Source organism: Fusarium phalaenopsidis (assembly GCF_050370095.1).
Source record: "Fusarium phalaenopsidis strain FUZ10S chromosome Unknown contig_32292, whole genome shotgun sequence".
NCBI lineage: Eukaryota > Fungi > Ascomycota > Sordariomycetes > Hypocreales > Nectriaceae > Fusarium > Fusarium phalaenopsidis.
The window spans coordinates 2,530,187-2,553,592 of NW_028145410.1; the positions used below are offsets into that span (position 1 = coordinate 2,530,187).

The 23,406-nt window shown below is 54.5% G+C and overlaps 9 protein-coding genes across 9 annotated transcripts; 3 read left to right on the top strand and 6 right to left on the bottom strand.

Moving 5' to 3' along the window:
• Nucleotides 1–393: 393 nt before the first annotated feature.
• LRP88_05066 (ribosomal protein S5 domain 2-type protein) lies at nt 394–1,392 on the bottom strand (the record flags this gene model as incomplete). Its single annotated transcript, XM_083241628.1, has 1 exon — nt 394–1,392. One exon carries the CDS (start codon nt 1,390–1,392, stop codon nt 394–396), a length of 999 nt encoding a protein of 332 aa, XP_083102776.1.
• Nucleotides 1,393–4,001: 2,609 nt separating this feature from the next.
• Nucleotides 4,002–6,593, top strand: LRP88_05067 (ferric reductase like transmembrane component-domain-containing protein; the record flags this gene model as incomplete). Its single annotated transcript, XM_083241629.1, has 1 exon — nt 4,002–6,593. One exon carries the CDS (start codon nt 4,002–4,004, stop codon nt 6,591–6,593), a length of 2,592 nt encoding a protein of 863 aa, XP_083102777.1.
• Nucleotides 6,594–7,384: 791 nt separating this feature from the next.
• Nucleotides 7,385–7,965, top strand: LRP88_05068 (uncharacterized protein; the record flags this gene model as incomplete). The annotated part of the gene is made up of 3 exons (XM_083241630.1): nt 7,385–7,581; nt 7,635–7,771; nt 7,829–7,965. The coding sequence occupies 3 exons, from the start codon at nt 7,385–7,387 to the stop codon at nt 7,963–7,965; spliced, it is 471 nt and encodes a 156-aa protein (XP_083102778.1).
• A 270-nt stretch (nt 7,966–8,235) lies between these two features.
• LRP88_05069 (Molybdopterin biosynthesis MoaE) lies at nt 8,236–8,785 on the bottom strand (the record flags this gene model as incomplete). Its single annotated transcript, XM_083241631.1, has 2 exons — nt 8,236–8,588; nt 8,638–8,785. 2 exons carry the CDS (start codon nt 8,783–8,785, stop codon nt 8,236–8,238), a joined length of 501 nt encoding a protein of 166 aa, XP_083102779.1.
• A 1,134-nt stretch (nt 8,786–9,919) lies between these two features.
• LRP88_05070 (uncharacterized protein) lies at nt 9,920–12,513 on the top strand (the record flags this gene model as incomplete). Its single annotated transcript, XM_083241632.1, has 5 exons — nt 9,920–10,258; nt 10,465–10,540; nt 10,594–10,808; nt 10,857–10,917; nt 10,970–12,513. The coding sequence occupies 5 exons, from the start codon at nt 9,920–9,922 to the stop codon at nt 12,511–12,513; spliced, it is 2,235 nt and encodes a 744-aa protein (XP_083102780.1).
• A 519-nt stretch (nt 12,514–13,032) lies between these two features.
• Nucleotides 13,033–14,637, bottom strand: LRP88_05071 (aspartic peptidase domain-containing protein; the record flags this gene model as incomplete). Its single annotated transcript, XM_083241633.1, has 3 exons — nt 13,033–13,929; nt 13,986–14,259; nt 14,324–14,637. 3 exons carry the CDS (start codon nt 14,635–14,637, stop codon nt 13,033–13,035), a joined length of 1,485 nt encoding a protein of 494 aa, XP_083102781.1.
• Nucleotides 14,638–16,502: 1,865 nt separating this feature from the next.
• On the bottom strand, nt 16,503–17,156 carry LRP88_05072 (uncharacterized protein; the record flags this gene model as incomplete). Its single annotated transcript, XM_083241634.1, has 1 exon — nt 16,503–17,156. The coding sequence occupies one exon, from the start codon at nt 17,154–17,156 to the stop codon at nt 16,503–16,505; it is 654 nt and encodes a 217-aa protein (XP_083102782.1).
• Nucleotides 17,157–17,650: 494 nt separating this feature from the next.
• On the bottom strand, nt 17,651–18,800 carry LRP88_05073 (thioesterase-like superfamily-domain-containing protein; the record flags this gene model as incomplete). The annotated part of the gene is made up of 3 exons (XM_083241635.1): nt 17,651–17,701; nt 17,754–18,647; nt 18,699–18,800. 3 exons carry the CDS (start codon nt 18,798–18,800, stop codon nt 17,651–17,653), a joined length of 1,047 nt encoding a protein of 348 aa, XP_083102783.1.
• A 484-nt stretch (nt 18,801–19,284) lies between these two features.
• LRP88_05074 (Oxysterol-binding protein-domain-containing protein) lies at nt 19,285–23,350 on the bottom strand (the record flags this gene model as incomplete). The annotated part of the gene is made up of 3 exons (XM_083241636.1): nt 19,285–20,496; nt 20,544–23,127; nt 23,331–23,350. 3 exons carry the CDS (start codon nt 23,348–23,350, stop codon nt 19,285–19,287), a joined length of 3,816 nt encoding a protein of 1,271 aa, XP_083102784.1.
• Nucleotides 23,351–23,406: the final 56 nt, after the last annotated feature.

Consider the following 23,406-nt stretch of genomic DNA (forward strand, 5'->3'; position numbering starts at 1 on the left):
TTACTTGCGACGCGGAGATTTGAAGGCCGAGGTGGGGCTGGGTTCGGTTCCGTGGTCCGTGCGCGGGACCTCAATTAAACTGAAATTGACGTCGGATTTTCTCTTCTCTTTTTTTCTTCTCATCATCCGCTCAGCCCTCTATGCAGTGTCTACCTCCCCTGGCGGAACATTGTCTGCGGCGTGAGTAGTTTCATTACTACTCACTTTTCTGAGTGGTAGAGTAATTTGTCTGCCAGTATCTACTGCCCTAGAATAAAGTCTGAAAGGGTGGTTCGAATGGTTTGACACATTTCTTCACCAGAACCAAGCATGAAGTGCCAAAGCTGTAGATCTAAACGGCTACTCCTAGTAGTCCATGTTGCATTGTCATCTTTGTATTGGGGTATCATTTTTCTATGACTGAGTGATTGCCGCGTTGACCCCCTCCCACCGCTTCGTTGCCCAACTCAAGAATTGCTTCGATGTGAGAAGCTGGGGAGTCAAGGCTGTGCCTCCGTGCTTCGAGATGGACAGGATCCTCATATCCCCGTCCTTGCAGTCCACCACAATAGTCACACTCTCGTCGCAGAGTGACTCTTCGAGCCTGTCGGGGTCGGCAAGCATCCAGAATTTGCCGTCAGTGGGTCGGTCTGTCTCCTTGCCAGTGAAAACAGCTGCAGTACAAGCAACTGGGATACTGGTGATGGTGAGGGGAATTGGGTCTTTTCGAGTGCAGACAATCATTTCTCGGTCCGCATCGTATCGTGCTCTCGGGAGCTTTGTGTCTTGTAGCGCAGCCAGCGTACCCGCCCAGGCAGCATCGAATGGGTTCCCGTCAAACGAGATGAAGAAAATATCGATGTAGAGTACCCAGTATGCCACAACAACCTTCTCTCCGTCTTTCGTTTCCGTTTCGTCTTCTTCCATGCGATCCTCGTCGTCTGCTTCAAGGTTTTCGGCTGGCAGGGTGTGCCATATCCGCAGGTCCTCAGGCTTGATGACTTTGGAGCTGTGAAGGAGGGAGTAGACACGCGTGCTGAGAGTCTGTGCTAGTGTGCTCGGCGGACCGCCTGGAAGAAACTGGGGGGCGCAGCCTGTGGCAAGCTCGATATTTGGGACCAGGAGATCATACTCCTTCAGCTCGGTCTCGGTGTTGGAGGCACGATAGCTCGGAATGTTGGAGGTCAGGATTGTCTCGCCTCGAACGCCGCAGATGACAGTTGTGTCACCCATGCGCACGAGGGAGCTGCCATGTGCGTGCGACAAGCTTGATGCGTTCACTGATGGGATGCGGACGTCGGTCGGGGCCCGACGATTGCTTCGAGCTGGGGCTGCATCGTTGGAAGGATCAAGGTTGGCAAGCAAGTAAGGATGGGGGGAGAGCTTCGCAAAGGTGGCGCGAGAGAGAGACATGTTGAAAGCAACTGTCCCTTTAGGCGACAAGACTTGCGTGTGGTTGCGGTGGAATGGTTTTGGAGAAGGCTCAGTGCCTTTGACAATTGAGGATGATGAAAAGTTGGAAACAATGACAGCCTCGTGGGGTTGATTGGTGGATTTGGGAGAAGCTTTGGCCAATTGTGTCGAAGCGGGGTACGAGGCTGAACTCGAATCTCCAAATTTCAGATTCACATCGACAATGTAGGGTAACTAGACCAATTTTCACATGTTGACGCCGAATTGTGCTTGCCACCGTCCCTGGCACTATAACACTGGGTATTATTGGCTCGGTTGGAGAAGCGCGAATCGGGTTCTCTGCGATATAATACACAGATTCCGAATCTGGAGTGAGGTGGGTTGTGCTAAAGTGTGATGTCTAGTGGCACCAAGCAGCTTGGTGACAGCTTGGAGCATATCGATCAGATATTGCCATCGGGTGTATAATTGACCACAAACTTGTAAGCGCGTGACAACAAACCCTTGACTCGCACGACTCTACGGATACGCATGTCAATACCACACCAGATGACGGATAGCCCGGATATGTCATCACATAGGATTCACATCCAAGCAACGATCAACCTTAGTGCACCAGTCTGTTGGTTGGTGACCGGCATAATGACCGGAACATTCAGCGCTCAGCAGCAGAAAACTTCGACTGGAAGGAATGACAAAGCTGCGAGAAGAGACGTCGAGCTATAGAGGGGGCGGGGAAAAGACCAGGGAACATAGGGTCTTTTGTTGTTGTTGGTCCTATGGTGCATCGGCCGCCGTCCCGCTTCGGACCGCAGCGAAGGTGCATGGCAGGCGAGTTATCACCAACAGACTTGAGGAACATGCCGTGCGACATGGTGAGAGTCTTTGTGCATCGAACGATGAACGGGTGGCCGGATGATTCCTGACCCCTTTTGAGCATCAAATCCCCGAGACAAGCGGCGAACTCCCGTCGAATGAGGCCAACCGCCCGCCGATGAAGAAAAAACAAGCGGAACGGTGGGTGCACGAATCGACGACGCACGCGATTAAACCCCCAGCAAAGCCCTCACGGGCCGCAGCGAATCGCGAGTCGCCTGTTGCCGCCCGCTCGAGAAGCCATGGCACATCCGCAAGGGTCGTCACGGCGTCTCTAGGCCAATCAGAGGCTCCCATAGCCTCATCACCGCTTTGCATCTCGGAGCTCCACCCTGATCCTGCACCCTCTTCCTCCGCCATCCCATCCGGCCCCCAACAGCTTCCAACCGCAATCGACCTGTCCTGAATGGAAAGGCGACGGATGCATGGACCGCAGCAAGTGCCAGGAACCCTGTGCTTGGATGCACCTGCGCATCCAATCCCGCCATGTTCTCAGACGCTCATCTTCCGTGGCTTTGGGACGAGCCAACGACGGTTGAGAGCTTTGCTCGTTCGATTCACTCAATCACAATGCCCAGGCTCCAGCAGCTTTCACGAGTCTGGGCCTTGTTTGTTGAAATTGTGTATAGCGCCGAGTCATTCTGCGATAACATTCGCAAGATGGATGTTGTTGATGGTTGTCAAGTGTCGAGGCCCATAACCACGGCCCCGAGCATGAAGAGAAACAGAAGAAACAAGAGGAAACAAAATCCGACCCCAGCCATCCATCGCGGCGATCCCCAGCCCGAAAGTGCAGACCGCACGCAGCCAACGGCCCCAGCAGACAAGCCGGGACCTCCACCTCCCGCCATCGTCTTTCCTCGCCCACTCTAGCTTGCCTGCATGCTACCCTCCCCTCCACTATCATCACGCCGGCTGCGTCTGTTCCTCGCTCAACCATGCCAGCTCTCGCGGCTGTGTGACGGATTAGCGGTCCACAGGCGGGGAGACTGCATTTCGAGCGCCAGCCAATATCGATGCTCCGTCAGCCGCTTGCCCTGGAAAAGCTGGGTGACCTTTCACATTCTGCGCAGTATGGCGCGCCTCTTTACGGTGCTTGTCGAAGCTCTTCCCTGCTGTGATTTGACCGGTCAAGCTCTTTTCCACATGGCAAATATCGAATCCCACCTCCCTCTATCCACCCCATGCTCGCGGTGACAAGCTTTGCCGCCGCCATATCACAAGAGGCACCCACCATCTGCCGTTTCCCATCGGACCCTGTCCAAGTTCCCTGGTCTAGTCTTGTCTGCTGAACGGTGAAGACCCGATCGCCTGAGGCCATATATCCGGCCGCATGCCCTCACGGCCCCCACCGTAGCTCTTGTTTTAATCCTCTGCTCTCCCAAATCCCCCCCAAGCACCAAGGTGTTTCTGTATACTCTCGTTTATCGTCCGTGCCTCTGTCACTCCTACATCCAACCGAAGGATCTGGTATTCTTCGACTCGGTGTAGCATAGACTGGTTATCCCTATTGCGCACTTATAGACCCTCGCAACCTGGACAGCAATTGATAGAGCAACAACTGGAGGCGCCGATTCGACATCGTCTCACACCACCAAGGCCCTTTACATACCGACCCACGAGCTTGAAGTATATACTATAACTCGCCGTTCATGTCGAATTAGAGAAAGGCATTCAACGCGCTTTGTCGCCTCTTTTTACCGCCCTCACCTTGAGCTCTGTCGCTGGTCGAAATGGCTCCCAACCTGCACATCCGCGAGGCCTTCAATGGGGTCTCAAGGTCCTTCTCCAACCTTGTCAAGCGCATTGAAATCGCCATCACGCCCACAAGTCCACCCGGTCTCATCCAAGCGCAAACTGTCGACCCCTGGGACAAGTCTGGCAAATATGGCCGAGGATGGTCATACTTTGCCCTTGCCTTGATTGGCACCGTTCTCATAATGCGGGTCTGGCATCTCTGGCAGGACAAGATTCGGCAGGCCATCTACAAGCAAGAGGTGGAGGAGCATTACCGAAACCTGTATAGCATGCAGGAAGAGTATGCCATGTCTGGTGGAATCCCGGGCGCACAGAGCCCACGGCTCTTCCACGAAGGCGACGCGCCTGGTGAGAAGGCCTTCCGACCAAAGGCGCACTTCTCCTCTGTCAGCATTGTCAACGATACCCTGGCTCTGTTCCGTTGGATCTTTTATCGCCCCATCCCGGACTTTGTATGGGGAAGACGTCGAATTACCTTTTCGTCACTGGCCGTTCTCACCACCGTCTTCATCTCGCTCATCTTTGTCGTCCTTTACTGCTTCCTGCAGCAGCCCCTGTACTGGCAGAGCATTCAGTATGGCTCACCACCACTGGCGATTCGTGCGGGTATGATTGGTGTTGCCTTGACGCCTTGGATCATCGCGACAAGTATGAAGGCAAACCTTTTGACCATTCTTATCGGTATCGGCCCTGAGCGACTCAACGTATTCCACCGATGGGCGGGCTATCTCCTGCTGTTCCTCTCACTCGTCCACGCCATCCCATTTTATGTCCAGCCCGTCTGGGACGATGGCGGCATGGAAGTGTTCCAACGCCTGTTTCCTGGTGGCAGTGGTATCATCTATGGCACCGGCATTGCCTGCCTCGTGCCCCTTATCTGGCTTTGTGTGGCGTCTCTCCCATTCATCAGGAGAATGGCATATGAGGTGTTTGTCCTTCTTCACATCCCAGTGGGAATCCTCTATGTCGGTCTCCTTTTCTGGCACACAAAGAACTTCCTCATGTCATGGGCCTATCTCTGGACTACCATTGGCATTTGGGTCTTCTGCTACTTCCTGAGGCTGTTCAAGCTCAACTGGACCAAGCCCTGGCGCATGTCCTTCCTTGTTGGAGATGAGGCTGCCATCACACTCATGGCCGAGAACGCCATCAAGATCACCATCCCAACCCAACAGCGATGGAAGCCCGGACAATACTTCTACCTCCGAATGCCGGGCATCTCTCTCTTTGAGAACCACCCCTTTACCGTCGCTTCATTATGCAGTGACGACTTCCCTTCGGAGTATGGTGAGGAGTACCGCGACTGTACTCTCGTCTTCCGACCATATGGAGGATTTACTCGTCGGGTCCTGGAGACGGCCATTGAGAAGGGACCATTCCATACTTACCGTGCTTTCCTGGACGGCCCCTATGGTGGCATGCGTCGTGATCTCGCTGCCTTTGACACCTGCATTCTCATTGCGGGAGGCAGCGGTATCACTGCGCTTGTATCGCAGCTCCTGAATCTTATCAAGAGAATGCGAGATGGCAAGGCCATTACCAAAAAGGTCGTTGTCGTCTGGGCTTTGAAGCGACTTGAGGCGATGGACTGGTTCCGTGAGGAGCTGCGCATCTGCCGAGAGTCTGCTCCCCCTGAGAGTGTCACTTGCAAGTTCTTTGTTACCTCAGCTGTTAGAGCACGCCCTGGTATGGATGCGCCAGGCCCCTTCAACCAGGGCCCTCCCAATGCCGGACCCAACAACCCCAGGGCTCTGAGCCACATGTTCCACGACAAGCTCGATGGGTTTGTGGCCGGTATTGCCTCTAAGCGAAACTCTGCCTTGATTCAGTCCGAGGCTCAGGGTGACCCGGAGCGTGAGCGAGAACTCCGTGCCGAGGATGAGGATCGCATTACTGCTCTTCCCCAGCAGAAGTACCTCCAGCCTCACTCATTCCCCCCTCCACCCCCCGGACCACCACCCACTAATCGAGAGGAGGCGTACAAGAAGCTCGATAATTATGGTTATCCCGAGGACAAGAAACCGGCAGTTGATGAAGACGATCAGCCTGCAAAGGAAGAATTCCGATTTAGGCCAATGAACGTTGAAAACCCGCCTCACTTTAACTACGCACCACCGAGACCATCTCAAGAGCCGAGGCCGGAAGACGACGACTTGCCGGTCCGGGCTCCGGAGCTCGCGCATCTCCGAACTACCAACCTGGAACCCGCACGGCCCCGACCTACATCGACATTCGGACCCCCTTCGGGCTTCGACTTTGGTTTCGCCAGCACGCCGACCGAGTTTCAGAAGAGCTTGATGCGGTTCGCATTCCCCGTGCCCCACCAGATCGACGGAGGATGGAGTGTGGAGTACGGCCGACCTGACCTGGGCTACATGCTCAAGGAGTGGGCGACCGGTGGCCCCGATGGACGGGGTATTCTTGGCCGGCGCACGGCGGTGTTTGTGTGCGGGCCGCCGTCCATGAGAGTCGGCGTTGCCAACACGGTGGCGCGGCTGCAGGCCGAGATCTGGGGCGACGACGAACTGGAGGAGATTTTCTTGCACACCGAGAACTTTGCCCTGTAAGAGGCGGGTTATCTGGAGATGGAATGCAAGATGGACTGTATTTTTATGGGCTGGAATGATCTGGAGCGAAGAGATACCATGAGCGATCTGACTTTGATGACCTAGTACATAACTACTAGTACGACTACTACACATATATGTCCTTGGATGGGCGGACTATATCATGTCCACACACTACTATACTATTACTCTAATTCCATCATTTCTTACCATGTTCTCTTGCTCTGTATAATCCCGTGATCGGCCGGCTCAATGGGTCATGACATGACATGATGACGAGGAGGCAGGCCAGAAGGGTTCCTCAAGTTGCCCCTCCCCCTCCCCCTCCTGCATGGTTGATGGAAGCCATGACGGACCCCACGCCGACTCAGAGCCGCAATCGATTGTAAACGGGGGTCAATGAGCTGCTTCGAACGACCGTGATTGGCGAACCTTGACGGATTTTAGCCAGGGACGTGGGGAGTCGAAGCTGCTAAGACTGATGGACCGCAGAGCGAATGAGGCACCTTGATGGCTTCCACCCACGCGACTCGCGTTGAGGTGGTGAGCACCTGCATGGACAGGACGAAGGTACTTGAATCAAAGAGGTTCTCAGTGAAAGAGACTGCTCAATTATTTTTTCCAACTCACACCTGTTTATTCTCCTTCATCACCTTGCATTCTTTTCGTGCAACCCCTCTGCTAAGTGTCTGGCACCACAGCATCGTCATCCCACCTCAAGGCTCACTTACACCAGCATCATTGCCCTTATTCCAACCCTCCCCTCCAATCAGTCTCAAAATCTAATCATCATGTCGGAGTGGCCTGAGCGGGATATCGACAAGATTGCCAAGGGGTGGTCCATCGCCATGCGCTGCTCCAAGGAGCGCCTCAAGCGGGTTTACGGTCTCGAGACGCAGCAGCTGGATGATGCCGTCAACCAAGGCCGCGTTGTCCTCGAAACAGTCTGCGTTTTCATGCACGCCTGTGTCAAGCGTGGACAGTACAAGTAAGACTCTCGCAATGCGCTCACCTTTACGACCGAATTGACCGAGTATCCAGGCTTCCCCTCGAGTTCTGGCGGATCCTCCATTCTGAGTACGGCATCGTCGTCTACCCCTCCGCCTTCACAGAAGACATCGAGATCCAAGGGTTGGGCATGGACGTCACATTCACGGAGGCTTACCATGGCCACATCGGTAAGCTGCGCAAGGTTTTAATGATGTGTATCTGTAATGGAGCTTACACATACCTAGTGATGTTTGGTAGTTGCTGCGGGAGCACGAACCCGCCTCCTTGTCCCTTCGAGATCCTCACCGAGCCACCTCCAGTCTACCAGAAAGAAACCCCCAAGGTGGAGGCGCCGAAGCTCGACGCACCCAAGGTGGCATAGATATTGCCGTGAGGAAAAGGAGTGTGATTTTTCAAGGGTGGGAGTATCGGTGCGGTCATGATACAATGATGAGGGTTTAGCGGTTGGATTTCGCCGTGGAGGCATGAATGTTCGGAGCATTGAGGCATGGTAGGTGGGGAGCCTGGGAGGTTCGAGATACCTACCTCATGACGATAGGGGGATACGTCTAGGTTCAAGGTTTATATGATGATAGCGAATGAAATTTTATATTCAAAAGTCTTTCCTTTTCCAATCGCTCTTTGAAAACGGTCATTTCTTCTCCTCCCGCTGTCCCATGACTCCATCGCGATTTGCCCTCCACACGCCCTCTTCGCCCTCAAATTCCTCACGCTTCCACACCTCGACCTTGGACTTGCACTCCTCTAGCGCTTCTTCGCCCGCCCGCCATGCCGCTTGCCGGTGCGGCGCCGAAACGGCGATCAGGATGCTCTCCTCGCCGATGGGCACGGTCCCGAGCCGGTGAATCATGGCGACCCCGCGGAGGCCGTGCCGGTCCCGGACTTCCCTCGCGATGGTGAGCATGGAGCGCAGGGCGCGCGGGCGATAGGCCGTATACTGGAGCTCCTTGACGGCCTTTCCGGCAAAGTTGTCACGAGTTGTGCCTGCGGTCGTTGAATGACTGATCAAGGGTGAGGAGGTGATGCTGCTTACCTGCAAAGAGCACAATGGCACCCGCAGAGGGGCTGCGCACACGGTCCATGATGGCCTGGGCGTTGAGATGGTCATGGGTCAGGGCGACATGGCAGCCTTCATCTGACAGTTCCCAGGCATCCTGAGTATTATTTTCCGAGGCTGCCATTTTGACTACGGTCTATGCGATAGTGAGGAGGTTAGGCTCGCCTCGGAGTTGTCGTTGTCAAGAGTGGGAGGATATGTCATTGGGTTGATTGGGTTTCTGACGGCTAGTACCCAAGAGGGGACAACGAACCAAGGAGAATCAACGTTGGATGGCAGTGTTTTAGAGGAGATTTTTTTTTTAATGAAGAAATGTCCTGAATAGCATTCTGAATTACTTCCGTAGCAATATTGTATTCAGAATGCAGTATACATGGTAGGCGAAGAGAGCTCCACGGAGTATGCTTAGGTTCATGCGTAAACTGTAGAAAAGATCTGGAACAAGGCATCCCTTCCAAGGATCCGCATGCAGCGATTACAAGCCTTCTGTGCAAGATCTAGAGACAGCCGAGACACGAAGCCCAAAACCCGGGTTCATATTGTCTTGTTCTTGAGTGGTGAGAGTTTCTGATTTACCATGTGACACTTGCGTAGCTCTTATTAACGGCACCTTGGGGAGGGCTGGGTTCATGAAGAAGAATAAAAGCCTAGTACATCATGCTATTCTCGTAAATTCAAGAAAAAATAATAGAATCGAAATGCAGCCTAAATTCACATTTATGCTGAGAGTGTCCATGTTGGTTTAATGCACATCAGTGAGGCCTCGTGCAGCGCATGTCACAAGCGCTATACCATTTTAGGAAATATGTCATCAGCCTACTTCTTCCCGTCCAAGCCTTGCCAACAACTTGACCTTGCACAAACAACTTTCCATTTTGCTTTTTTCTTCACCTTCTTATCTGTTCGTTCACTTTCGTTTGGTTTGCGCGAATACGAATAACTCACCGTACGCGCTTACGCTTTTATGCGCGTTCATCACCATCACCATCACCAGACGCAAGCGCTCGACTGGGAGACCAACCAAGAATGAATCCAAACGACAACTACCACGACCGAGACGCCGGCTACCGATCGCGGCAGGGTAAACACACAACCCGGGCCTCTGGCAGTGATGGAATACACGAGAAGGACCTCCATGGATGATTTGAGCTTTTCGGCTGACTTCCCCACGGGACGGCGAGATCACTCCAGGTCTCCGCCCAGGCAAGCTTTCCGCGACGAACCACGGGGGAGAGACTCTCGGCACCGGGACGACGACATGCGCTACGACAGGGAGTACGATCGCAGACAAGGACGCTCCGATGATGGATACTCGAGACGAGGCCTCCGGCACAATGCCCGAGACGAGCACGACTATGGTGGCATGTATGATGATGGCGGCTACACCGGCAAAGAAGACTATGGCCGTGACCGATACGAGAACGAGAGGCACCGAGGTGGAAAAGGCCGGTACCGAGACAAGGATGACCCCAACTCTCGGTCCCCGTCAGGAAGCTACGACAACCGCAGCCGCTCCCACAGCCCAACGCGCGAGGCCGGCAAGCCAAGCGACACCGTCATCCTCGAAGGTCTACCATTCAGCATATCGTCGAACGAGGTTGGTACCCTGCCGATCTGAGCAAGTGAATCCAAGCCCTGGAAATACCTTCTGGTCATCGAGTTGGAAAACCGCTTGTCCAGGAGACCGCTCCCATCTGTTATCTGTTCCGTGCTGCTTGTCCTGACCACGAACAACGGCGCCGAGCTCCATATCCGATCACCGGCCAATGTATCAGTTCGCAAGACTAATTGGAGAGCCTGCAGCTGCGAGAAAGTATTCTCAGCAACTCGATTGCCGCCGAGTTCCCATCGATCGACGTGCGCGTGTCAGCCTCAAAGGGTGAGATCTCTACAACCAGACTCCAGTTTGTCGTCACTGACAAGTTCGGATAGGACATCGCAGGGCGTTTGTTCAGTTCCAGGAAGTCGATCATGCAGTCACCTTTATGAGAGAGCATTATCCAAAGCTTCTCGTTGAATTGTCGCATCCCACTGATGACGTACCAGAAGGGAAGTTTGATGCGTATATTCACTACGCTCGGAGCCGAGACACTCGCGATGAGTCTGATGTTCGAGGAGTCCCTGGCGACAATTGGATTTGCCCTACAGTAGGTCTCCTGCTATGAATGTGCAATTCTTATGCTGATCAAAGGTAGTGTGACTTTTCCAACTACTCTACTCGGACCAAGTGCAAGATATGCGGTGGTCCTCAAGCCGGTAAGTTGGGTTTGCTCGCTTCACTACATCAGTGCTAAATATGCTACAACAGCACCAGCATGGCAACTGAGCCTTACCGGCGTGGCAGATGCTGCCGACGTGCCGTCCCAGATTCTCGTTGTCTATCCCTTGGCGTCATTCGTGAACGAGAACATGCTGGTGGACGACATGAAGCGCCTGGAGCTTGTGAAACCAGAGAACCCCAAAGACAGCTCAAACGGTGCGCCCAAGCTGAAGTCGACAGCGCCAACTGGTGACACGACAGGTTACGGTGCCAGGCCCGGGTCCCTGCATCGCGTATTCCTTATGCGCGACGTCAACACCAACGAGTCGTTCAAGTACGGCTTTGCAGAATTTTGGACAGTGGAGGATGCCACCGCTGCCATGACCAAATTCCGAAAGTCAAGGTCGTTCACTGTTGCGGCCTGCCCAGTCACTGTGTCTAGCACGCACATGGGCGTCTTTGTGCCTGAGCAACGGGAGGTGACACCTGAGATTGACCACTTGTCCTTCAACCCTCTGTTCAACCCAAGCATCCGTGTCTGCTACCGAGACTTTCACGTCTACCCCAGCCAACAGGTGGTCACCACACAACCTCCGGAGGGGGAGAGCGCCTCGAAACGACCCGCCGATGAAGGGAATGACAAGAAGCCAAAGAAGCGCAAGGCGGATGGTAGTCTGCCTGCGTCTTCCACCAAGAAGATGGTGCCGATGGCCGGACAGATGGCTATGTGGCAGCGAAAGAGAGATGAGCTCCGCGACGGTCACGACCAAGGATCCGATAAGCCTGAGCTGAGCGACGTCAACCGAACTCCTCTGCGGATATCGCTGTCAGGGAGCGGAGCTGATGGACCGAAAGCTCAATCTGCGATCAAGATCTCAATATCTGGAGCCTCCAAGATTGGCGCCCCTGAGCCTGCAGCTTCTAGCAACCCAGTTGTGTCCGAGACACCGGCTTTGTCTGACAATACAACGAAGCCACCTGCCGATGTTGCAGAGAAGACACCAATCTCGTACGTCGACCGTGATCGTCTGATGTGCCTGATTTGCATGCGCAAGTACAAATCAGTAGACGAGGTCAACATCCACGAGAAGTCGCGTAACCACGCAAACGCCATGGCGAATGAGGAGCAGGTCAAAGCTGCCCTCCCCAGGCTGGCCGCTCGAGATAAGCGACTGCAGAAGGAGGCAAAGGAGAAGACGGATGCAGCAGCTTCTCAGTACCGCGACCGCGCCAAGGAGAGACGAGATGCATACAACCAGCCCACCAAGCCTACTCCTGCACCACATAGCAAGCCGAAGCCAGTATCGAAACCGGAGGAGCCCGCTCCGCCAGCTAAGCCTGCCCAGTCCAAGGGCGCTGGCATGCTTGCCAAGATGGGCTGGGCAACTGGTGCAGGCCTGGGCGCGAATGGAGACGGGCGAACCGATGTGATCGTGACCAACGCCTACCAGGAGGGTGTCGGTCTCGGCGCAGAGGGCGGTAATCTCGGTGATGCAGCCCAGCTGGCTGAGCGCAAGACCAAGAATAGCTACGCCGACTACGTGAACACGGTGCAGGATAAGGCGAGAGAGCGGTACAACAAGATGGGATAGGACAATCGTCTCTTCAGAGCAGAGGGATGATAGAATAGACTGGGCGTTGGGGGTATGCGCACGTTCTTTCACTTTCAAGTGCACATGGGACAAGACCCCGGGGTTTGTGAATTAAAATGGATTAGGAGTTAAACAACAAAGCGATCTATCTATATGATGTGTGTACTGGCCTGACCCTTGATCCAAGTAGTGGACAGTAGAGTGAATCCAGCAGGCTGTGTATGTATGCCTTGTTGTTAAACCGAACAATGAAGTACCTGGCGTGACCAGTTGTGCGAGTCAGGGTCGGGATAGGTAGGGGTAGGATCATGTACGAATGATGGTTGATGTGTGCAAATATGACCATGTTTCTTTCCAACAAGGGGGTATCGTATATACATGTCGTGAGACGTAAGCTTTGACGGGGGATTCTGCCCCCGAAGTAGATGTGATAACGAAATACATCAGTCCATGCAACCATGCATGTCCTACGCCAGCCGGCTTTTTATCCTCTAACACTAAACTCCCGCCCAAACCCTTTTACAGAACTGTCACCACGGCACCCAAAGCCATCATGAACATAGCCATGAGAGCAGGGACCAGGTGGCCAGCTGCACTGTCATCGTCGCCGGATTTGCCTGAGGACGCGTCAGCTCCGGCGGTGACGGTGACAGTCGGGCGGGAGCCAGTGGAAGAGGAAGCGTCAGTAGGGCTGAAAGTAGACTTACTAGCGACACCACGGACATCAGGGAAATCCTTGTCGTCGGCATTGAGCTCGACAATGTCGCTCTTGCTGGAGCCGGGGTTGGCCTCGGCAATGCCCAGCTGCTCGTTGGCAAGGTCGTAGACAACGTAGGCAGAGCGCAGGAACGTGTCGCCAAGGAGGAAGAAACCCTTGGGGCTGACACCGTAGTTGCTGGCGGCGCTGAGACCGAACATGCAGACACCATCCCAGTCACCAAAGTACTGGTCTAATCGCGGGTCTTCGAATGCGCTCTGCTGGTCCGCAAAGGCATTGATCACCATCTCGTCCATGGGTACTGAGATGGTCTTGTCCTTGAACTCGAACTCAAAACTGATGCCCTCGCCCTTGTCCTTGGCGTAGGCACAGTCGACCAAGGGGACCGCACTGGAGCCAAGGGAGAGAATGTCGAAGCGGTCGTAGATATCCTTGACTTGGCTATCAGGAATAAGGGAGATGGTGGAGCCAGAATCGAGGATGGCAACAGCGCCGGAGCCCAAGCCCTGAAGGTTGAGTTTGGTTTGGCCATCCGGTATCGTGACCTCCATGCCCCTGATGTTGACGGCGAACGAGGTGACATTGCCGTCTAGGGAACTGGCTGAGGCCACGAGAGGCAAGGTGGCGAGCTTGCCGACAAACTTGGACTTGTCGATACCGCCAAAGAGGATGTTTCCATCATCGGCGGAGAGGTCGTTCTATAATCCATGTTAGTTCGATGATGTCGGAGTGGTGAGGACACTGGGTGGCATACAAGCCAGAGACTGAAAGCTGCCCTTTCGATTAGGCCCTGGGAGACCATAGTATCGACAATGGCTGGATACGGCTTCTCGGCGGCGACGTTAGCGGAGAAGCCCAGGCCCATAATGCCAGTTGGGCGGACAGAGGTGACGGCAAGACCAAGCTGCTGCTTCGTGATCTTCTTGCCATCGATGGTTACTGTGTCCTCGAAGTAGTCGCCCTCGATGCGACGGTTATCCAGATACTTAATGTCGAAGCCATCGCGATCGATAAGTTTGTATGTGCTACTGTCATCGGGGTTGACTGTCATGATGTCAGCTGGGTGTCTTGTCGTATGCGCATCGTGTGAACATGCATGTGGCATAGCATGAGCCAATCTGGGCCTGCAACTCAGGGTCGTTACACAAGTCGGTGTCGTCCGAATTCACCCAAGTGTCGCTGCTGCCCGTGTCGAGGAGGAAGCTGAGTTTTTGAGGTGGCGTGCCGACCTCAAACTTGGCGTAATAGCCACCACCCGAGATGTTGTTGAAGCCATCGAGGTTCAGTGTGCCGTCGCGTTTGTGGAGCGATGATGGAATATCCAGCTTCTGCTTGTTGACGGGAGCCAGAACGGTGCCAGCTGAAACTCCCGCGACGAGGGAGAAGAGGAGGGGGAGCGTGCGCATCGTGTCGATCGATCGTTGTTCGCGATGGAGTCGTCGGAGCGTCTATACCTGCCGTGCCTGCCCCGAACTTTATCTGACGACAAACCTCCTGATGATTAAAGGAACGGCGGAGAAGAGGGAAAAGAGGAAAAAAGAAGAGTTAAAAAAGTATGGATGGACTTTGAGAAAAAAGAATTAAGAGCAACACCTGAAAATCCACCAAACAAGACTTGCTCTCAGCGGGACGAGATGGGGAAAGGAAAGAATGGAGGTTGCTGATTTATGCGGGATCGACTTCCATATCTAACTCACCAAAGTCACCACCTTCCCATGTTTCAAAGACTGGTAGAGCTAAAAATTGCAGGCACTGACGACGCCTCGACGCCCCCCGGACCTTCCCAGGCCCACTTGCCCACCCGCCAAGGCAGGTTCCTGGGTGCGCCTTCCCTTACCGACGGTAGCGCCAACGCCACTCTACAGAGGTAAGGTACCATTGAACGTGATTCAGTCTAGAGGTAGAGGTACCTGAGATACTTGTAAAGCCTCCGTCTCTTGATGGAGATTCCCTCGACAAGAGAATCTCTTGAATCACTCACTCTCCGGCTACACCAAACTCCCATTATGCGCAGCCTCAAAGGATCTGCCAAGAGTTGTTCTACCTCGGTCCCAACATGGCGTTCCTTCCAACTGCATAAGGATTTCCTCCAATCACCAACTTACCAAGGCAGAACCGAGACATTGTCACCGCCAACAAGTCTTCAACACAGAGGCAGAAACAGGACGAGACATGGATCGAACTGAGCCAATCACGATAATGACGCGTTCATCTCGACTCACATGATATACCTCTTTGCCCATCCTTTCTACTGCGCCTCAGTATCGACACCCTCGCCTTTTAGCTCTACACCTCAGCCTCTGCCCTCAGACCTTGGCGCAACTCGGTTGTTATTCAGTGGACATGGCGTCCCCCTGGCAGGGCCCTAATCGAGGTTGCATGAGTTTCGCGGGCTTCTTTTTGTCTTTACGCCACACGAAAGCGTCGCTAAGTCAACGAACAACTGTCACTTTTCTTGGATTCCACATATCGTAGCGACAGCGCCTTCGCTGTAATCCTAAGCGAACGACCGACAGTCGCTTAGCAGACGACTCTACGCGCCCACCAAGTACTTAAGCTACTGTAGGATTTACCTCGTTTCCCTCGCAGTACTCACTCGCATCGGTCACACGGTAGCTCAAACACGATGTCAACGTCATGGATTCTCTATGAGCGACCCTACTTAGACCCCCGTCACCTCTGAACAATGACGAACACTTGAACGATAGTATAGCTGAGTCATGTCTATGGGTTCTATCCTTTGACCTCAGATCTCGCTATTAACCGATGGAAAGATCCTGTCTGCCTCCTCACCCAGCTTTTTGGGCACCTTAGTTCTGTGGCTTACCATTTGAATAACAGCCATGGCCCGATTTCAGAACCGAGACTTGTCTGACCTGATTGCCAAGGAGCATGCCATGTTCAAAGGCCAAGCTTGTTGGAATGCGCCAGAACTTAGTTGTTCCGGCTACTTGGCTCTTTGTCCTGCCAAGCGTGACTAGACCTTATTCACATCAACACGACCTACTATTGGATACCACAGCAATACAATTACAACCAAGGAGGTACCGTCACGTCAGTTCTTTTACAATGTCAATATCGACAAGGGAATTTTAGAATCGTATCAATTAATTAACGACCTGCCTATCCGCAACTCCGATATCCATCTCTGTCTCAATCTGGAAATACCCGCCTCACCTACTGTGCCTATGGTAGACTCGCTCCGTCACATGTTTTTCCATATCAGTCTCTGTCATAACTCACTTGCTGCTTCTCAGGGATCTACCCAGGCTTACTCCCAATTGTAGACTTCCCCTTGGGAAACCCGTTCAGGAGCCTCGTCTTTCGGATCTTGTTTAGCCATCTCCGGAGCCTTCGCCTTGGAGGCGGGAAACGAGCTGATTCGGGGGAACGAAGGTTCATACATTCCGCCAAATATACCCCATTCGAGGGTGAGGCGACGAGCCTTCTCGATGATAGCCGGGAAATCGGTTGGGCCGGCGGCTACGCAATTGAAGAGCTTCTCAATGCAGATCCTGTCAGCACCGTATACCTCAATTTCACGCCGCAGGGCGTAGATCTCATATCGAGTGTCATTAAGCGTGTTGCAGACAATCTCGTCTTTGCGCTCAACTAGATCCTTGGGGAAGAGGGTGGCATCCATGGGGCCTACCCAGCCCGCCTGGCTCTTGTAGGCCCAGTACCGCGAGATGAAGTCGGCAGATCGGGGGTCAAAGTCTTTGACTACCGAGCTGTTGATACCATTGGCCTTGAAGACGGCCTCGCACTCGGCGCACCAACCGCGGACCAGCTCTGCCATTCTCGTGACGATGCATTGATCCTTGGACAACTTGGGCTTCCACCAGAGGGCCTTGTCGCACTTGACTGTGGGGACCTTCCGGGAGTGCGCACACACCGTGAAGAATACGGTGGTCTTGTGACACATGGCGATTGTCTTTCACAAGTGTTGCTAAGAAGAGCGGCGGTGTTGATCTGATGGTGATGTTTGCGTTGAGGGTTGTTGAGATGTTGTCGTCTGAGAGTTTCACAACCCCGTGCTATTTATACAAAACCTTGAGGTCTCTCTCTTGTGAATCTCCTTGCGAGCAGAGAAAGCATGATGCTATGTATGCAGGTTATTTCCCAATGATCAAGAATTGAGTAGCTCGATCTTCCTAGAACATAAAAGGGAGGCATGCATCGTCTGCATAATCCTTGAGTTGATGCTTGTTCTACTGGTCCACATGTAGGTACTCTTCATTGTTCTTGGAGTCACAAAGACAACAACTGAACAGACGTTTGCTTCACTCCAGAAAAAAAAAACATGTGTGAATTACCAGTTGTGAACTTTGAATCGTATCCAGGCCAACCGTGAAAACCTTCTCTCTCGCTCTCTAACAATATTACAAACGCTCTTGATAATGAATGTTACTCAGCCATCTATAGCTTTGCACTCTTTTCTCCCCCATCTTGCTTGAGTCGAACAACGCCCTAAGCCCAACGTTAGCAAAGATCACGTTAAGTACCTTCAACAAAGACTCACCTCTTGGTAGCATGTAGCCAACAACTCGCCATCCTTGCTGAATATCCTCTGCGCAACGACACCTCTACCATCACCGGCCCACGGACTCTCCATCTCGGTAAACATCCACTCGTCGGCCTTGACCGCCCTCGGCTCGTGAAAGTAAATGCTGTGGTCGAGGCTCACCAGCATGCCCAGATGCGGCCGGCCTCGCCATTCCTCGACGCTGCTGCCCATGCCCTCAAATTCGCACAGGCTGCGCACCTGCTCCTGCGTCGCCTCGTCCAGGGAGGGCACCTCGTCTGGGGAGAAGGGGAAGCGCCAGAGTCCATGGATGCGGGATACGGTGCCGATGAAGTAGCTGTCCGACATGTACGCCAGCGCGTTTAGATGCGCTTGGTGTCCACCTGACGGAGAGATCTTTTGCCGCGACCGCATCCACTGTCGGCACTTGCGGTCCTGCGGTTCGACTTTTGGATCACCGGCCCGGAGAACCTCGATCCTGTGGCTCTGGAACGGCCCCGTACGAGCCCACTCCGGCTCACCATCCCAGTCATCCGGCGGCGCAGACACACCTTCCGGAAGACTCGCCGCATGCCGCACCTCGCGTCTCTTTTTATCAGAGGTAGCCTCACGGACGAAGCTAATGGTGGTGGTGAAGATGCAAGCTCCCTTCTGCCGAGCCTGGACTGTGCGCGTCGCGTACGATCGACCATCACGGACGCGCTCGACGTGGTACAGGATAGGCGTCTCGGACGATCCCGCAAGGAGAAAGTAGCAGTGGCACGAGTGAACGAGAAAAGTCTCTGGCACCGTCTTTTGCGCCGCGGCGAGGCACTGCGCGATGACGGCGCCGCCGTAGATGCCGCGGGCGCCCGGTGGATGCCACTGGGGGCGCGTGTTTGTGAAGACGTCCTTGCGCGGTCAGTGTTGGAATTGACGAGCCCTACGGGTTGATGGACTTACTTGGCCCAGGACCTTGAGCTCTGTCACGTCCAGCACGTTCTCAATCAGCGACTTGTTCGCATCCGGCTCCGGCGGCCGAAGGAGCGTGGGTCTATCTTCCATGGGCGGCATCTTGGCTGCTCTGCTGCGATAATTGGGGGTGACTGTTCACGGCACAATGGATGCACAAGCAGAGACAAATACTCAGCAGAAAAGGAGTGCTACGTGATACGAATATGTTCAGGAACGAGAACAACAACAATGGCGGTTTTCATGTGTCGTCCTTGTACGACGAGCCTCATACGTAACTTACCCCTAGGTAGCCAAGACTTTTTGCCGAGGTTCGGAACATCAGCCGGGGGTGGGGCCGAATCGGCCGAATATCGCACCAAATCTTGGCAGCCCGTGACTCCGGCCATCACTCACAATCTCGGCATTTGTAATCTCCAAACATACGTATTACGAACGGCAAGGTGTGATTGCAGGCAGCTACTATCCTAAAAACTCTATCTATACAACATTCCTCGCACTCCAACTAAAAACACCTCTCGAAACCGCTTCTTTTTGCTATATTTCTTTTACCTCCAACATCAACTCCAGTCTGAGGTTACCGTATAGTGTCCTCATCAACGTGGTCCTCGTAGATGGGCTCCAGTCCCTCCCAAGCAACCTGGGGGTCGCCGTTCGGGCCGGCCTTGTCACGCTGCTCCCAGTACTTGCCGCTGAACTGCCAGTACTCCTCGCCCGTGATCTCACAGCGCGTCTTGTAGAACCACGCTGGCACGAATTCCTCTCCTCGCTCCTCACGGATACGTCGTCGTCCTCGCTGTGCCGTCTCAAGTCGGTTCTTCTCATCAGCGGCAAAGTCGTACTCTCCATCTTCCATAGCACGCTGGTCAGGTCGGAGACGCGAGTCCGTGGGGGGAAGCCATGGTCGGAGCTGGTCATCGATATGGTTGAATGTCAAGACGAATGGCGTCAGGTTGAAGGGAATACCAGTAGGTCGCTCGTGGGCCTTCCAGATAAGGTACGCGCAGTTGGGATCGGTGAGACCGCCCTGGTGCATCTCACCGCTCTCCTTGGGCTCATCGACAGCCGCCTCGTAGCCAGGCGTCAGGCGAGCGTACAGCTTCGAGTTCCAGCGACCGCCCATGCTGAATCGGACATTGCCAGAGGCGTCGAGCACCTTTCCAGAAACCTGGTATGCGCTGGATGCCTTCCATCCACGTGGCTTGAACTCGATGTGAGCTACTTCTCCCGTGGTCCAGTTCCTGATTTCCATTGGTCCGTAGTTGTCCACCGTGGGGTTTCCAGTGATGATGCCAATGACTGACGACGTAACCTTCTTCCACGTGTAGAGCTCCTCCTTCCCTCCGGCAGTAGGTCGCAGCTTCAGGAACCAGGTGCCCAGGGGGTTGATATCGAAAGACTTGCCGTAGAACTTGGACTTGACTGCCGACTCACCCCAGTATGTCCACTTGGGAGACTCGGCATGCGCAGCACCAATCGGAGGGTGGTGGCTGACTTGCTCGATAAAGAAGCGGTAGTTCTTGTCAGGTCGCACATACTCAAACGTCTCTCCAAGCAGGGGGTTGAATGGCTTGGCAACACGGCCAATGGTCGAAGCGTATTCACTAGCCGCAAAAGCCGCCACGTAGATGAGTCGTTCAATAGAGTCGGTTCGGTCCGCAGCAAGATCCAGCAAGTCGGCGTACTCCATATCCTCGCCGGCACGGTACAAGAGCGAGGTCGGCTCGTTGAACGATACAGGCAGAGTCATCTTGGTCATGTCCTTTCCAATCATCGACTTCAGAATACCCTACTCGTTGTTAGCATTGTAGACTTGACCGCATTCAAAGCACTTACCCAGAGAGAAATCTTGGGCCGGTCGTCAGCATCCATCTTAAGTCTCTTTCTGATACCGTTCTCATAGCCCTTGAAGGACTGACTGATGTCCAACCCTCCAGATACAACAATATCTTGAGTCTCTGGCTTGGTCTCCTCCACAGGAAGCTCAGATACCTCCACGTGGCCGGCATCAACGGCATCGAAGAATTCGTCCTCCTCTTCAGACTCGCTCTCAGATAAATCGACAATAACTGTCGGTTTCCTTCGGAGTGTCTTAAGAGTAGGTGACTTGGGTACTACCGGTGGCAGTTTTGTTGCTGCGTCCTCGAATTCTCCCTCCTCGTCCTCCTTCTCCCTGTCGTCATCGAGCTGCTCTTCGACGAGCGTCTCCTCGACGGGAGGCTCAGCAATCGGAATGCCACTTTCAATGACCTCGCGCAGTGCTCGCTTTGTTGCCTTCCGTCTCTTCTCTGCCTCACCAACACGGGCCTCGAGGACCTCCTGCTCACGCGCTACTTGAGCCATACTCTCTTCCCACATGCGGCGCATGTTGGCCTCGCGATCCAAGCGGTACTGCCAGTAGGCATCGCGATCCTTGGATATCCGTAGCAGATCTGCCACGAGAGTTGACAAGCTTCTGATTGCCGCATCGTATGTACCCAGCGCCTGAGAAACGTTGGGATCCGAAAGAGTGGTGTTGGGGTTCTGCTCAAATTCGGAAAGCAGCGCGTGGTGGACCTGAGACATGGTCTCGAGCTGAAGCTTGGCCGACTGCGCCGTGATGTTAAGAGCGTCCTTTGTAGCAGTAGGCTCCTCGTGCATGCTCATATCGTCACCGTAATCATCCTCGTCATCAACATCGTTATGCGTGGTGGCACCTCCGTTCCTGGGTCCTCGGTTCGTATCCACGTCGGTCTGGACGTCAACAAAGTCGTCGTCCTCGAGGCTACCAACGGTGCCGGGGCCGGGGTAGTTTGGTCTCTGGTCAACGGAAGAGACTTTGGAGAAAGATCGGCTGGCGATTTGAGAGCTATTTCTGCGCAGGTCGGTCACGCTGGTATTCTCGCTATGTGACTCTTGGAGAGAGAGGGTGCTGGGGTCGGCCTTGGCTTGCCTGAGCAGCTCAGCACCTCTGGCGGCTCGCCTCTCCTCCTCCTTGGCCTGATCCTTGGACCACTGGATCGAGTTGTTGAGGGCCCAGAACCAGCGCTTGGCCTCGACTTCGTGGTTCGCCTTGAGGGTATACTTGACGGAGGATTTGCCATGAATCTCAAACTTGGTCTTCTCATCCGGGCTCATGTGAAGCTTGGCAATTCGCATGTTGATGGCACCGCGGCATGCGGAGCCCGCATCATCTTGGTGCTTGTAGTAGCTGAGGACTCCATCCTCAAGCACGAACCATCGAAGCTGGTAGCCCTTTCGGTAGTTGGTCCACTTCTTGAGATAACCCTTCATCTCACGAGCTTCTCGGCCGGCCAGGGGGTCGCCAGAACTCGAGCCAGCTACGCCCTGAGACGCAGCCTGCCCAAGCACGGCCTTCTCCTGGATTCCGCGCTGGGCGGCAACGGCTGCGGGCGACCGTTTCAATATAGCCTTTGTAGCATCGTCGTTGGTCACGGACTGGGGCAGCTTGCCCTTTCGATCACGCCGGAACGGGTCGGCACCGTGGAGGAGGAGAACCTGAATGAGGTTGGTATTTCTTTTTCTGGCAGCTTCATGGAGCAGAGTGCCGCCGGTCTGGACGGTGAAGGGCTCCGAGGCGAATTCGGGGCTGTTGATGTCGAGGACGGTCTTGACACGGTGCTCCTCGAGGACTCCAGCGAGCGCGCCATAGTTGCCCCGCGCGATCAGCTCCTGGACCTGCTTGACCTTTGCTTCGGCGAAAAGTGACCGCGAGAGCTGGAGAAGTTGGAAAATCTCGGGGTTTCGGGCCACATCGAGTGGCAGCTTGCCCTGCGCGTTCGCAATGGCGTCGTTGATGTCCTTTTGCTCCAGGAGGAGCTTGACCACGGTGGTTCGGCCCTGGACTGCGGCCAAGTGGAGCGGGGTGTTGCCCTCCTTGTCGCGGGCGTTCACATCGATGGAGCCCTGCCCTTCGGACAGGACATACTCGATGACTGGAAATTCGGCACACTGGATGGCCAGGTGGAGGATGGTTGTGTCGTCAAGGGCACCTCCTGAGGTACCTACGGATGAGATACTCGATCGAGGTCCATTCTCGGCCGTCTCTCTGATGACGCGAGAGATGGATGCCGTGTCACCGCTGCGGAGGGCTTCGACGACCCTGAACTTGCGGACAGATTGCTCGAGGCTTGCGGTGCTCTTGTCGGGCTGAGGAGGCGTAGGCGCAAACCTGTGCGGCTGCTGCTGGGGTTGCTGCTGATACTGATGAGACGAGTTAACGGGCGAGAGGCCGCTCCCCGAGATGGAGGGCTTTGGCCCATGGCCGCGGGCGCTGGTTTGATGCGCCATGGAGAGGACAGGGTTGGAGGAGGAAGGAGTTCTCGGGGCCCTCCCGTCTTCGGAACCGGATTCTTCTTCGCGGGTGTCTTTGCGCCGCAGGAGGGAGAGCGCAGCGGCGGATTTGGACCGCTTGTGGGTGCTGGAGGGGGAGAGATAAACAGCGGTCAGTAGGTGGACTGACTTTATGCTGGGGGGCGGGCTAAAGATGCGATGTGGCCCATTCTGCGGTGCATCTGCATCACGGAGCCAAGGAGAGGCAGCGGCAATGACAAAGCAGGCGATGGCAGAGCCTTTGTCCTGTGCAATCGCAAGCTGAGATGGGGGATGGGATGGAGAGCTTACCTGTCGCCAGCCTCTGACATGTTGGGCCGACTACCAATCGCCAGAGAAGTTGGAGGCGGGGAAAGGGGGCCAAGAT